This window comes from Neovison vison, chromosome 11 (genome assembly GCF_020171115.1).
Source record: "Neovison vison isolate M4711 chromosome 11, ASM_NN_V1, whole genome shotgun sequence".
NCBI classification, from domain to species: Eukaryota; Metazoa; Chordata; class Mammalia; order Carnivora; family Mustelidae; genus Neogale; species Neogale vison.
The window spans coordinates 88,640,549-88,656,421 of record NC_058101.1 but is presented as its reverse complement, the minus strand read 5'-3'; the positions used below and the strand labels follow the sequence as shown (position 1 = coordinate 88,656,421).

Here is a 15,873-nt window from a genome sequence, read left to right as displayed (position 1 = left end):
GCGTCTCACTGCACTTAGATTAAAATCCAGATCCTTTTCCAAGGCCCCAAGGACCTACATGATTTGGATCTATGCTAATTCCCTGACTACTTTTCTTGCCATGCTAATGTATGGTCTTCCCTCTGCTCCTCAAATGAATCAAGTATACCTCTGCCTCAAGTTCTGACTTTTTCCTTCTTCTAGAGCACAATTTTCCCCCAAGTTTTTACACTACTAACTCCTTTTCTTATCAGATCTCAGCTCAAATTTTGTTCTCTATAAGATATCTTCCATTACCACCCCGTCTAAATATAGTCTTTCTCCTTTCTCCCATCACTAATCCATCATCCTGTGACATTTCTTACAGGTGACTAAATTAAGCTATCTCACTTATTTGCTTGTTTATTCTCTGTCTCTCCTAACAAGTAGTTGTTGAAGGAATAAATGAATATATGAATAGAATTACTACATCTATAAATAGCCATCTCACTACCTTCTAAGTCAGATATAAATTCCCTCAGAAAGGTAAAAATTCTTTAGAAAACAGAAATATTTCCTGACCCATTGGACTTTTTCCTTGCCTCCTATCAAATACTCTCAAATTCAAATTAATTTTCTACACCAAACAATGAATAATGGATTTGAGCAGAGAATGTTGTTATGGATGAACAATAGGCCATAAAACCCTGTCTATCCTAAATTACTATAAGCATTTCTTAATTAATAATTATGCCCAAGTATGACAGACCTGCTAAATAAACAAATAGTAAGATGGCTCTGTGATATGTTAAGTCTACTATGTACTATGAATAAATAAAATAGAATGAACTATATAATTTAGGATATTTAATAATCACTGAAATTTCAGAACTAAACTACATCAAACACATACCTCCCCGCTTTTTCTCATTTCGAATTTCCCACTTGTGTACTGGTTTGGAGGTAGTGATCTGAATAAGCCCAAGTTTTCCATCTGATGTTCCAAACAAAAGGTCTTCTCCAGAGTCACCTAGTTATAATTAAAGTCAACATGTTATATTTATCCCATGACTCATAATATCTCTTTAAAACTGCAATTTTTTTCAGATACACTGACTTTTACATGAAAATCTCATTTTAAAAAAATATAAAAAGAACACTTACTTCGGGAGGTTGGTTATATAGTCATAGAATTTTACACATCAAAGAGATAAAACCCTTCCTCATCATCTAATTTTAAGATGAGGAAACTAAAAATTAAAGTTTACTAGTTCATTACTGTTAGTTACTGGCAAGTCATCTGAAGACTACTGTCTCAATTCCAGTTCATGTTCTTTCTACAATTTCCCATTTTCACTTAATATATAGTTAAATGATTAAACCTGAAGTATCTAGACTTAATTAACATAATGCACTCCCTTATTTGACTGTGATTACCGCCATTTCCATTGTGTAGTGCTAAAACGGTAGGTGGGCCAGGCACTTCAGTTTCATACATCACATCTGATCCCTGAAGGAGAAAAAGTATTTCAGAACTGAAACAGAATGCAAATTTAAAATACCGGTGCTCATAGACAACATCAGTAGTCCTATAAAGAACTCTAGAATAAAACTGCTGGAGAAAGTTATGCTGTGATTATTAACTTGCCTTTGTTAGCAATTTTGTCTATGTTAACTCATTTTAATTTACATTAAAAATGTAAAGATCAAGAAGAAATATACAAGTAGTCTACACTTCAAATACTTTTCATTTTAAATACTTCGCCCAAAAACTTGACTGATGCTAGTAAATTTTCCTATCTAAGGTTTCCAGAACAAGATGTTTCTTTTTTCCAGTTTAACTTAGAGCACATTCAAACATTTAAACAAACCCAACATTACTTCTTAAGGAGAATGTTACCTTTTCTTTTGGGTATTTCCAAAACCTACTCTAGTAGGAGGACAAATGACCTGTTTCTTAGATAAGAAAACAAAACATGTCCACTTATTTGTCCTTTTAAAAATTTTGCCATTTGGAACATTTTCACTTAGTACACAGTATTTGTGAAGCTGTTAAAGAATGAGGTAGAAGTACTTATACTCACATGGAAAAAATATGATTAAATCATTCGACAAAACTCCCCACAAAATTATAGTAAATATGGAATAACATTTTTCTTAAAAAATTATATATAGAACATATAGATGTCATATGCCTTATCTTTTATTTTAAAATTACATTTGAAATTCACAGGTGTCAAGTGTATAAACACAAAAAAAATACACAAAAAAACTTTAAAAAGGGCTACCTCTGGGGCAATGGACTGTTTACAAATGGGGAGTCAAAGGGGAGTAGGAATATGTGAAGGGTAGAGCAAAGGCTTCAAGTTTTAACTTCCCACAAATCCTTAGTCATTTTTATATTTTTACAATAAGCTCATGGATCTCTTCTTGTTAAACAAAGCAGAATCCTCGAATCAGCCAGACCAATTTCTAATTGAATACTAGCCAGATTCTTTTAAAACCTTATTCAAACAACTCATATTTGGAAGCACAGGCTATGGAAGAAATTAATCATTCATGCCCCTAGAATGAACCTTGAACATTACCTTTTTTTTCCCCACAGAAAAAAAATAATAAAACCTCATAGAACTAATGGATTTTTCCTTCTATAAAAAGACTGATGTCAAGAAATGGACACCTGGCTATGAAATTCCTAAGAGTGAGAAAGCCGGTGATGCCTCAGAATAAACGGCCAAATGGTTTGTGCACTATCAGTCTAACTTTCTAATCCAAGCAATCCACCTGTTCTAGGTTAGTTGCATTTAAACTTTGTTTTATGGATTCTGGTGTGTTTATGTATGTGTATCTTACTGAAAGCCACTTTTGAGATGGACATAGTTAAAACTCTTATTACTAATAACAATACCGTATGTAATTGTTTTAACCACTCATAGTTTTAATATAAATATAAGGACAATAAAATGATTTTTCTATCATTCATTTACTTATCCAACAAATATTTACTGAGTGCTTATTCTGTTTCACATACTGTCATAAATTGGAGTAAACAAATGACACAACCCTGATCACAACTATCCCTTCTTTGTTAAAACCTAACACCCTCTCCACAACCCAATTTCCTCCGTTAATTTGATTTTTGGAGGAGAGAAGAGTAATGGAGGAAGAAAGAAGAAAAAAAAAGCTAGAAGGGGTTCTTTGTAGCAAAGCCATCCCATTCAGACCGAACTAGCTCAGAAATTATGCATGGGGGCAGAAAAGCATCCTTTTCCCATATATGCCTCTCTAAAAACTTGCCAAAGATCTCAATACATTTGCCTCAAGTTAAAAAACATCAGCTTACCAATTAAAAAGCATTTTTTTTCCAGATATAATTTTACCTAGGACATTTAAAGTGGTAGTAATAAGTAAGTTATCTCAAGGACACATTTTTCAGCAATATTCATTTATACAAATTACAAAAAACCATAAAAATGTAAATAACAGAAACCTGTAAAACTCTGAGCACTCTGTCCTGGCAGGCCAATACCGGTGTAATACGAGGTAATCTTTCCACTGGAAGGCAGATGACATCATTAATTTTGTCCCCAGAAAGGTAATAATGTTGGTCTTTGCAATCACAATAATGGTTATAGATGTAACTTGCACTGAGAAAGAGATCTGAGCCAGATATATGCCTGAGAACATTAAAATTAAAAATATCCATATTTTAAAAAATAAGCATAGGAAACTCTATTTTCTATTTTAAAAAAATAAGCATAGGAATTCTTTTGTTATGAAAATAAAAGTTTATCTATACTGTTTCTATCATTTTATCACAGACTTAAAGAATAGTTTCCCCCCATTTCCCTCACTTAATTTGTAGCCTTTTGATAGAACACTGATTTTTATTTTATTTTATTTTATTTATTTATTTGACACAGGGAAAGAGATCACAAGTAGGCAGATCACAGGCAGAGAGAGGAGGAAGCAGGCTCCCCGTGGAGCAGAGAGTCCGATGTGGGACTCGATCCCAGGACCCTGAGATCATGATCTGAGCTGAAGGCAGGGGCTTAACCCACTGAGCCACCCAGGTGCCCCAACGCTGATTTTATAAAGCTGAAAATCACAATCTTAAGGCCTCAGCCATTTCAAAATTAAGCTTAGAAAAACTGAAAATAAGACAATGATAACTGTCTATATCTGAAGACAATTAATGTCAAAAATAACTTTTTCTGAATGTGCACTGTGTGCCAACCACTGTCCTAACAGATTCATATGTATTAGCTTAATCCTCATAAATCTGTAAACTAGGGACCATTATAATCCCTTTTTACAGAGAACAATAAAATGTTAAGTAACTTGCCTAATGGCACACAACTAGTAGCAGAGTGGATTACAGCTCAAGTAGCTTTTAGCTCTAGAATTAGCTTTCTTACTACTATACTAAATTGTCTAGAAAAGACTATTGGAAGCAAACCTACTTTAAATGATAAACAGTGGGGGAAAAATGATTTCATTAGAATTTTATCTTGAAAAAATAAATGAAAAAGAGTAAAAATTATATTTAACAAAATTTAGGCAATAGACCTAACAATGTTCCAATTTTTATACTAAATCCAGTTTTCACTGAGGGAGCTGAAATTTTACAAAAATCATACACTAGTGCATTACCTTTCACTTCTAGATTGCTATAACAATGGAATCATAAAGAAGGTAATTTTATTTGAAAGTTTCAACTATTTCTCCACCGCTCTAAAGTCTAGTTAAAAAGTTTTGGTACTAAAATTATTCCCTATGCTATAATGATCTTCACTGATTTTCTCTTTGATTATCACTTATGTGGCCTCACTTTGTGGCTCTGCACATGATTTTAGTAGTCCTCTTAATATCATTTTTATCAGCCTAATGAAATTCTTTTTCAAGATTTTAAGTTTCATCTTGAAATCCACCTGCACTACACTTCAATTATATTGCAATTAAACATTTTCCAAAGTATAACTTGTAATCACTACTGTTGACAAGAGTGGGGACAGATGGAAGCATTAAGCAGGGAAGGATGCCTGCATGGTAACCAACTTTGTAAGTGCTCAGTTTCTTATTGAATATTTTCAAGTTATAACCTTCTTTCCTGTGCACTCTTATAATAAATCTGGGGATTCAGACAATAAATTTTTAAAATACTGAATAAAGATCCTCTCCATCCTGCCTCTTCCATTCCAAAAAAAAAAAAAAAAAAGTTTAAGAAACTAGCAAAAGAGACTATTGGCTGGGAAACTCCTGATCTTCCTCAAGCCTCTCCACATACCTTTCTGAATGTGGAGTTATGCAAATTATTAATTTATTACTTTGATTTTAGTATTTCACATTTGTCATTGCCCATTTCAAAACTATTACATTCTTGTTAAACCACTGAACTCACTCCCACTTACCATGGTTTAATTTTTATCTAATATTACCAGAGCAAAGTTTTCCAGCCTAGAGATCAGGACATGTGATGTGCAGTATATAGAATTCTGCAGGACAGCTGTGTACCACATAGAACTCTGGAATGAATTAGTAGTTTTCAGACCAAGGTCTACAACTTGGCTGTTGTTGTCAAATGAAGAACTTTTTTTTTTCTTTTTACCCACTCCTAATAATTCTGATTCTGCAGGTATGAGTAGGACAAGAAATCTACTCTTTTAAGCTTCCAAGGGATTCTTCTAAGTAGTGGTCTGAGGACAATGGATTAGATAAACTTTAAAACCCTCTAGTTCCTCATGATTCAAAAAACTTGTATTTTACTTGTAAAATCTCACAAATCAGAAAGCCATTAAAGGAGTTATTTTTTTTTTACTTAGGGTCTTACTTGATTTACCTGAAATTATAGCCTATTGGTAGTTAGCAACTTTGACAGCCAGGTCTTCAGCAAATGATGCTACCTCACAACCAAAATGACCACAGAGAGGAAAGGACAGAAACCTAACTATCTCTAGGTTTTTTTACTTTTTTCTTTTATACCTTGATCATGAATCAACTGGAACCATTTAGTCAAAAAAATGAATGTGTAAATACTATAAGAGTCTTAAAAAAACATTTTGAAGGCCAACTGATTTTGTACTGATTCTATGTTAATGAGTTTCTGACTAATAAGGTACCTTTAGTCAATTTTATTTCCCAGGAAACCTAGTAAGATATGATACTTAATCTGATGTTTGTCACCTATCCAAAATATTATAAATGATTTGTAAAAATAAAAAAAAGGATAAACGTACATAGCTTTAATGCTTTCAGTGAGGTTAGTTTCAAAAGAGAGGAACTGTTTTCCTCTCTTTGTGAAGCCTCTGATCTCAGATCCTGCAGCAATAAAAATCTTCTCCTGAGGTGTGTTAAGAACCCCTCCTAGCTCCAATCTTGCAATCTTCTGCCCGGGTAAAGTCTTGAACACTGCCTGCAAAAATCATTGGGGCAAAAATTAAGTACACAAATTTACTGGAAGCATTTTCCTTTACTGAAAAAAAAAATGTTGTGATTTCAAACACACAAAATATTCTAGTTCCACTATAAAAACATTTTAAGATATGAATGTATTATGAATACTGTTTTTCTGAAAATAAATAAATTGGGGGGAAAAAAAGAGAAAAAAAAAGATATGAATGTATTTACTTCAGTGAGTCTTCAAGGTTTTTGGCTAAATATCTTCTAAATTTGGAGTATTTATTGCCACACCTATTTCAGCCACATCATTAAAATCTAAACTTCTGCATCTCAAAGTACAGTTCATTAAGCAGGGGTATCAGTGATTAACCTTATTAAAAATGCAGAATCTCAGGTCCAAACCCAACTCTACTGAATGAGAACCTGCATTTTAATAAGATTCCCTCACTGGCTCCAATGGACATGTTTTTGCATTTTAATTATCTTTTTAAAACTAAAGTCTCCTGTTTCCTTTATAATGTTTATGAATTTTAGTACTACAAATAAAAAACTGTAGAATTTACCGAAAACCCAAATGTTTAACTTAATATCTAATTGAATACATTTTTTAAAAGATTTTATTTATTTATTTGACATACAGAGATCACAAGTAGACAGAGAGGCAGGCAGAGAGAGAGAGGGGGAAGCAGGCTCCCTGCTGAGCAGAGAACCTGATGTGCGGCTTGATTCCAGGACCCTGGGACCAAGACCTGAGCCGAAGGCAGAGGTTTTAACCCACTGAGCCACCCAGGCACCCCTGATACAACATTTATATCATTAATTTTTCCTTGGTTATTTTCCATTTTATTATTGGCACCAGCTTCTTTCCCTTCCCTCCAGTAACTTTATACAGAGACTAAAGTATCTGGGAGAATATATGAATACTGGAAACACTGGGCTTCTGACAGTTTTTAACTATTCATCTTTTTAATAAATTCTTTATAATATATAGTGAATATAAGTCTTCATAGCTCAGACCCATTGCTTATAAACTATGATCTGTGAATATGATGATGTACTAATCACATCCTTGACTAGCTTCTATTAAGTGGCAAATGTGATTATCTGATCACTCCCATGTTACATAAGACACCACCTTAGCTGACTGGACAGATTTTCCTGCTGGCCTGAAGAAGTAGGTCACCATGTTAGGAGTGGACCTGTGAGAGGACCACAAGGCTAGGAACTATGGGGACCTCAAGATGATGAGAACAGGCCCTGGTGTACAGACAACAATAAAGTGGGACCTCAGTCCTACAAGAGCAAGAATCTAAATCCTGTCATGGGAGCTTGGAATAGGACCCCAGCCCCAGAAAGGAATAGAGCCTGGCACTGCAGCCATGTGAGACATTGAGCTTAGACTCCTGACCCTCAGAAACTGTGCAATAATAAATGTGTGTTGTTTTATACCCTGAAGTGTGAAGTAATCTGTTCTATAGCTAGTTAGCAAATGATTCTTGTGTTGCCTCTAGCCTCATACTCCATGTAACTGCTTCCCTCATAACGCATTTTTCACTGCTTTTAGGACAATTTTAACCTAAGAATAGTTAATAAGTAGTGTGTTTCTCTTTTAGAAAATCTGTTTTTATCAAAAAAAACAAAAACAAAAAAAGCTATACATACCACTGCTTCTCCTTTTTTCATGCCAAAGCACATAACTACACCATCATGATCTCCAATAACCACCTACAAAAGATTGAAAAGAATCTTAAATTATTATTATGCCCTATTAACTTATATGGGGAAACAAGATACTCAATATATAAATTATGACTTTAAATGTAGAGATCAGAAAATCTAGGCAAGTACCCCCACACAAAGTAATACTCCAAGGAATTACAAGAAAAGAGCAGGAAAGGAGGTATGGAGAGTCATTATGCAAGTAGTTGGCCATTTATTTTGTTCCTACAATGTAAACAGAACAAGAGAATAGAGACAGAAATGGCAGGGAGGTCATTTTTTTCTCAACTGGAGCATAAGAACATGTTAAGATTAACTTTCAAAACAGATTATCAATTAAAGTTGCAATTAAAGATTATCAATTAAAATTGTGACTGACTTCTTTGGTATTTTTAAAACCTCTGTAATAGAAAAATTTTAACATATACAAAAGTAGACATCACTCAGCTTCAACAATTATGAACATGTAACCAATAGATTATGTTGACATAAATGCAGAGGGAGATTTCAACACTTCCTTCTCAGGAATTGATAATCAAGCAGACAAAAGCTAAGGATATAGATTAGAAAATAATTACCTTGCTCTAATACATATGCACATATGTATACATGCATGTACATATATGTAGGACATGTTGTGCACACATGCATAAATAAGTAATCATTCATCCTAAGAATTAAATTATAAATGTTCTTTTTAAGTGCACAGAAACATTAGAAAATTGACCATATATTAAGACATAAATAAGTCTCAAATATCAAAAATTTGATGTTGCAGAGCACATTCTTAGGTCCCTGTTTTTCTTTTTCTTTTTCTTTTTTAAGATTTTATTTATTCATTCATGAGAGACAAAGAAAGAGAGAGGCAGAGAGAGAAGTAGGCTCCCTGCAGAGCAAGGAGTCCAATGTAGGACTTGATCCTAGGACCCCAGGATCACAACCTGAGCTGAAGGCAGACACTTAATCAACTGAGCCATCCGGGCACCCAACACCCTTGATTCTTAACTTTGTAATAGGGGGATCTAAACCCTTTTGTGCATTCGCTGAAAGCTATGGGCTGCCTCCCTAGAACAATGAACATTCACAAATAATTATGCACACATTTTTAGGAGATTTATAGATCTTTGGTATTGGTAGATTTCTATTCAAATGAAAAAATACATAAGAACAGTTAAGGTCAATTTGAGGTTTTGGTTTTTTTTATTTTATTTTATTTATTTATTTGACAGAAAAGGAGACAGTGAGAGAGGGAACACAAGCAGGGGGTAGTAGGAAAGGAAGAAGCAGGGAGTCCAATGAGAGCTTCAATCTCAGGACCCTGGTATCAACGAGTGAGCCACCCAAGCACCCAAGGTTTTGAGTTTTTTTAACACTACACTACTCTAATAACTTGTAAAAACAATAATCTACTACAGGGATTCCCAAAGTATGATTCTTAGACTCCTAGGGTCAACAAGAACTTTTTAGGGAATCTGCCAAATGATAACTATTTTTGTCAGTAAGTCTTTATTTTCCTTTTTCACTAGACTGATATTTACAATGATGGTACAAAAGGAATGGTGGATAAAATTGCTAGCATCTGGCAAGAATCAAAACAATGACAACAAACAACACCAGTGGTTACTGTGATCATCACTTCAAAGTACAGGAAAAAAAATCCAACTTAATGTAAGAATGTTCTTGATGAAGCAATAAAAATGATTAACCTTCTTAAATTTGGTCCTGGAATCATGTCTTTTAAGTGTGAGAAAGTAGAAAATATGCATAAAATTGGGGCGCCTGGGTAGTGCAGTCGATTGAGCATCCGACTCTTGGTTTAGGCTCAGGTCGTGATCTCAGGGTCCTGAGATCCAGCCCCGAGTTGGGCTGGTGCTCAGTGTGAAGTCTGCTTCAGATTCTTTCTGAATGGATGGCTGGGGCGCCTAAGAGGCTCAGCTGGTTAAGCATCTGCCTTTAGCTCAGGTCATGACCTCAGAATCCCAGTATCAAGCCCTGCATTGGGCTCCCTGCTCAGCAGAGAGTCTGCTTCTCCCCATCTCTCTGCCCCTCACCCTGCTCGAATCTGCTTCTCCCTCTGTTCCTTACCCGACTTGTGATTTCTCTCAAATAAATAAAAATTTTAGGAAAAAAAAAAATGGATGGATCTTTAAAAAAAATAATAATAAAATATGCATAGAATACTTTTGTGGCAAACCAAAAAGCACTTATAGAATTGTTTTGGTAATAAGCTGAACTACCCAGTTTTTTCACAAAACAATTTTTTTTTAAAGATTTATTTTATTTTAGAGACACAGAGAGAGAACCGGTGGGGCAGGGGGGAGAGAGAAATAAAGCAGACTCCATCCTGAGCACTGAGTAGGACATGGGCTCCATCTCATAATCCTGACATCAGATCTGAGCTGAAACGAAGTGTCAGAGCTTAACTGACTGTAACACATAGGCCCCACAAAACACAAAACACAATTTTAAGAATGAAAGAACTGGCAACTATTAACAATGATTAATAACAAGTTGTTATTAATACTTGGGTATCTGTAAAGTTTTTTTTTTTTAATAAAACTGCAGGAAGTGAGCTTATCATTTTAAAGAAAAATAATTGAGAGTGTTTGTTCCCAATGATAAAATTTGAGCTTTCAAGTAAAAGTAAGTACCAATAAGACATGTATCTGCCATTGGGAAATGGACAGCTATTCCATATTTGACAACTTTTCTGATGAAATCTATAGTGATATCAACAAATGTGATTTGTTTGATACTCCATGATAACATTGATAAACATGATTAACAATCAACATTTGAACATTCAACGTTTGGGAAATCTGTATAACTCAATGAACTACTAATCTCAAGTGACCATTGTAAAATGCTATAAAACCACGCATAAGGGGCGCCTGGGTGGGCTCAGTGGGTTAAAGTCTCTGCCTTCGGCTCAGGTCATGATCCCAGGGTCCTGGGATCGAGCCCGCACCGGGCTCTCTGCTCAGCAGGGAGCCTGCTTCGCTCTCTCTCTCTCCCTCTGCCTGCCTCTCTGCCTACTTGTGATCTCTGTCTGTCAAATAAATAAATAAAATCTTAAAAAAAAAAAAAAAACCATGCATGAGTAAAAGATCCATTCAAAGTATAAATAGTTTTTAATGTACCTAAGTATGAAAAACTAATCTATATGGCTTCATATTCCACATTGCAACTAATATTTAAGAAACTACTACTTGTTAAGGATATGTGTCACATCATGTATAAAGAGCCATAATTATCTGGAAAAGCTATTTAAATAACTCTTATTTTCAACTGTGTATCTGTGTGAGCTGGATTTTCTTTGAATACTTCAACCGAAACAATATATTACAACAGACTGTAAAGAACAGACATGAGAAGCCAGCTGCCTTTCTCTGTGCCAGACTAAAGAATCTGCAGAAGTGTAATAATACAATGCCACTATTCTCACCAAATTCTTTTTGTTTTTGAAAATACAGGTATTTTTCATTAAAATTTCATTTTTGTAAATGTAATGGGTTTATTATTTTAAAAAAATAATATTTTAGATATTTCTCAGTTTTAATCTTAATATAATAATATTTATAGATATAACCCAAATAAACAAAAGTTCTTTGGGATGCTACATAATTTCAAAGTGTAAAAGGGTGCTGGGAGCAAAAAGAATTTGAGAAGTTCTGATCTAGTAGACCAAATACAACAAATGACTATCAGAAATCTATTGATTTATCTTAAAAAAATGTTATTACATCAGGATAGTGTATTTGTTTTGCAGATATAAATCTACTACTAATATTATAATTGCCTTATAGAAATCATAGGATCAATTTTCCATAAAAATAATAAATATTAGATAAATAGAAAGTTCAACATCAAAATACCTACACTTTTTTTTAAAAGATTTTATTTTTATTTATGAGAAAGATAAACGGAGGGTGGAGGGGGAAACAAAGCGGGAGGAACAAGAAGATTCCACAACAGCCATGGAGCCTCATGCCAGGCTGAGATCATGACCTGAACCATAGCTGAGTTGTCCACTTAACTGATTGAGGCACTAAGTTAGCTCAGTACTTAATTTATTCTTAAAAAGATGATAAAGTTTAAAAATAACCTTCTCTATATCCTATTGGGCTTTATGTTTGTTTTTCATACACACAATCTGGTACACACTAATACACAACAAGTAAATTATTAACAGAAAAATGAAATGTTTTCAACAAGTTTACTTATCTATTACAAACTGTACATAAAAATTAAAACATGCAAGAAAATTACTGTCTATAAATGTCCCTTGGAATTCCAACCTCTGTTCAGGTTAAAAGAAATTTATTTACATTTTAACATTAAAGGGTAATTTACCAATGAAGAAATAAAGAAATAATAAACCTCTCCTCTGTCACAGCTAAAGAGATAGGGAGAAACCAGGATCTCTACAGTACCTTTTGTGTAGCTCTATGTCTTGAGGCAGGAAGTAGCTTCATAGTCTTCTGAGAGGTCACTCCCACCTAAGGAAACACACCAGTCATCTAATGAATGTTTTCTATTATACTAACTTGAAATGATTACATCAGAGAATGAAAGGACCAGGCGATTCAGATCCTAGTGAAACTTATTTTTTATTGCAATTAGTGATATGAAATAATTATGATCAGTGATGAACTTATTTTTTAATGAAATATGCTACAAAAGTCAACAAAGAGCACACCCAAAGATACTAAAATGTGTACTATAAAGTTGTCAAGCCAAAAAATACATTAGTGGCAAAACACTTTTTTAAAAAAAAAAAGATTTTATTTGGGGCGCCTGGGTGGCTCAGTGGGTTAAAGCCTCTGTCTTCAGCTCAGGTCATGATCCCAGGGTCCTGGGATTGAGCCCCACATCGGGCTCTCTGCTCAGCAGGGAGCCTGCTTCCTCCTCTCTCTGCCTGCCTCTCTGCATGCTTGTGATCTCTGCCTGTCGAAGAAAAAATAAAATCTTAAAAAAAAAAAAAAAAAAAAAAAGATTTTATTTGTCAGAAAGAGAGAGAGAGATTGTGCACACAAACAGAGCAAGCATCAGGCAGAGGGAGAAGCAGGCTCCCCAAGGAGCAAGGAGCCAGATGCAGGACTGACTGAGCCACCCAGGCGTCTCTAGTTGCAAAATACTTTACAGACAAATATTTCTAGAAAACTTCATAAAAAAACTTCATACATACAGTTGTTAAAATGTTTTTGTAAAGTGATTTAAAATCTTTGGAAACAATTATTAAAAATGCAACATAGAGGATTTTTGTTAAAATGCAAAACATGCTGATGGCAATGACATCCAATCTGATGATGAAGATTATTTTACAAAAGGTATGGAAGACAAAAACAGCATGGCCTGTTCAGCAGGGAACTATCACTAGTGGTGCATAGTTAGGATAGGAAGCAGGGCGGTTGGGACCAATGGGGGAAAAGTTGGAAAAAAACAACAGATCATGAAAAGATCTACAGATAATGCGGAACTACAATTTTATTCTGTATTCCAAGGAGTAGTATTAAAGTGTAAAGTAATCTGTTTAGATTTGCTTTTGTGAAACACCACTCTAACAAGTTATGTGAATGATGGCTTGTAGGGAGGTGAAGCTGGAGGCTAGGAGCCCAATTAAGAAAATGAAAACATGTGGTGCATAAACAATGAATTTTGGAAAACACGCAAATTAATTTTTTTTTAAAGATTTTATTTATTTATTTGAAAGAGAGAGATCACAAGTAGACAGAGAGGCAGGCAGAGAGAGAGACAGAAGCAAGCTCCCCGCTGAGCAGAGAGCCCGATGTGCAACTGGATTCCAGGACCCTGAGATCATGACCTGAGCCGAAGGCAGCGGCTTAACCCACTGAGCCACCCAGGCGCCCACACAATTTTTTTTTTTTTTATTTTTTCTTTATTTCTCTGACAGAGATCACAAGTAGGCAGAGAGGCTGGCAGAGGGAGAGGAGGAAGCAGGCTCCCTGCTGAGCAGAGGGCCCAATGAGTGGCTCGATCCCAGGACCCTGGGATCATGACCTGAGCCGAAGGCAGAGGCTTAACCCACTGAGCCACCCAGGCGCCCCACAAAGTAAATTTTTTAAAAAAAGATGAAAACATGAACTGGGGATGATAGAGATGGCAAAAACGGGACAGAGTCATGAGATGCTCAGAAGATGAAACCAGTAGCAAAATGTGGTGACCAGCTCAAAATGGAAGATATTGAAGTGGAAAGTACCTAGCATAACTTCCAGGTAAACGGACTGGCAAACTTCTGTACCATTAACCAAATAAAATTACTGAAAAAGGCGATGTAAAAGAGAGAATAGCTAGAGCTTAAATAATGAGGCAAGAAGGTATAACAGAGAACACCAGCTATGGGGTCAGAGACTTTGTAGAACTTCATTCTTGTTGTTGTTGTTGTTAAGCAGATGACTTTATCTGAGTCCCTGGATCCCCATCAGTAACATTACCTACTTCGAGAATTTTTAGGGAGATTAAATATGTTAAGCGCCTAGATAAACTGCACGCACAGTTACTAGCTGTCGTCGCTTTTATGATGCTCTGGCTGGTGAGGTCCAGGTCACCGTAAGAAGGGTCTGGCGCGCGGGAGAAGCGGCTGGGTAGAGATGGAGATTCGGGAGTTACAGGCCAACAGGTAGCTGCAGCCTGGGAGGAGAAGGACCCCGGGGAGTTATCCGGGATCAGGTCAGTTCTTTCTGGGCATCTTTAGGACTCGGCAGGAGTCAGCAACGCGAGAGCGTGTGCGCTTCTTTCCAAGTCCCAGCGGACCCTCAAGTACGAGCAGGGGTTGCCCGAGACCGGGAGTACGCGAGTGCAACACCCAGCCCCGCAGCCCCTTCGCCACCGCCCCCGCTCCGGGCGACCCCGACAGACGTCTGTGGAAGGACAAAATCCTCTCGGGGAGCGGGGCTCACCCCGCGCGGCTCCCGCTTTATCCCCTCAGGTTTACCTGTAAATAATCCGCTCGGTTTAAATTTAGATCCATGACGGTGACACCAACGCGCTATCCGGCCGGCACAGGAGTGAGAGGCTGCCAGATCCCAGGCCTCTGCGGGGGTACCGCTCGCGTCCCCTTGAAAGACCAACCCTAGGAGCCTCAAGCAGGGGATGCAAAAGCGAAGCGCCAAGGCAGCGGCGTCCGTATGACGTCAATGCGTTCGCGCGAGGAGGACACGCCCCCGGCTAAAATGAAGCCCCGCCCCTTTCCCGAAGGACCGCCCACGGACTTAACCTGCCTCCAATCAGAGGCAGAGAGGACAGGAGGAAGAGATCCAGGAGATAGGAGGAAAGGTGGTTTCCCCGGAGACTGGAAACCCCGCATTGGCTCCACCCCCACCTTCGTCCAGCGCTAAGTCCTTCTCCGTGTCTACCCGCGATGTGAAACCTGTGTAGATTCTGAACTATTTTACGGATACTGGATAGGGTCCTTCAAAGAGGCGTTGTTATAGGCATTAGTTTACCACAGTAGTTATCAAGCTTTTGGCCTTACGACCCCTTTACAAAACTCTTACAAACCATTTCGGAGGACGCCAAAGACCTGCTGATATGGGTTATCTATTGATATTTACTATGTTAGAAATTAGAACTGAAATTTGTAAATGTAATTTAAAAACGTATTAAATATTTTAATGAAAATAACTTATTTTCGAATAAAAAAAGAGGCAAAAAGACTGGTATTATTTGCAAATCTATTTACTATCGACCTGAATAGTAGATAAGTCCCAGATCTACTACTGCGTTCAATCTGCTGGTATAGGTGGGGTTTTTTAAGTATATGAAGAATCCGGTCCA

General features: G+C 36.4%; 1 protein-coding gene across 1 annotated transcript in view; it reads right to left on the bottom strand.

Annotated features, from left to right (window-relative positions):
* Positions 1-15,219, bottom strand: part of BBS7 (Bardet-Biedl syndrome 7) — a 43,249-nt gene extending 28,030 nt beyond the window's left edge. Inside the window, exons 1-7 of the mRNA XM_044224079.1 lie at positions 15,032-15,219; positions 12,510-12,575; positions 8,020-8,082; positions 6,195-6,370; positions 3,449-3,635; positions 1,396-1,468; positions 872-988 (exon numbers count right to left, since the gene is read on the bottom strand). Of these exons, the coding sequence (XP_044080014.1) occupies positions 872-988; positions 1,396-1,468; positions 3,449-3,635; positions 6,195-6,370; positions 8,020-8,082; positions 12,510-12,575; positions 15,032-15,067 (718 nt within the window). The 5' untranslated portion in view covers positions 15,068-15,219. The remainder of the gene's footprint in view (positions 1-871; positions 989-1,395; positions 1,469-3,448; positions 3,636-6,194; positions 6,371-8,019; positions 8,083-12,509; positions 12,576-15,031) is intronic.
* Positions 15,220-15,873: the final 654 nt, after the last annotated feature.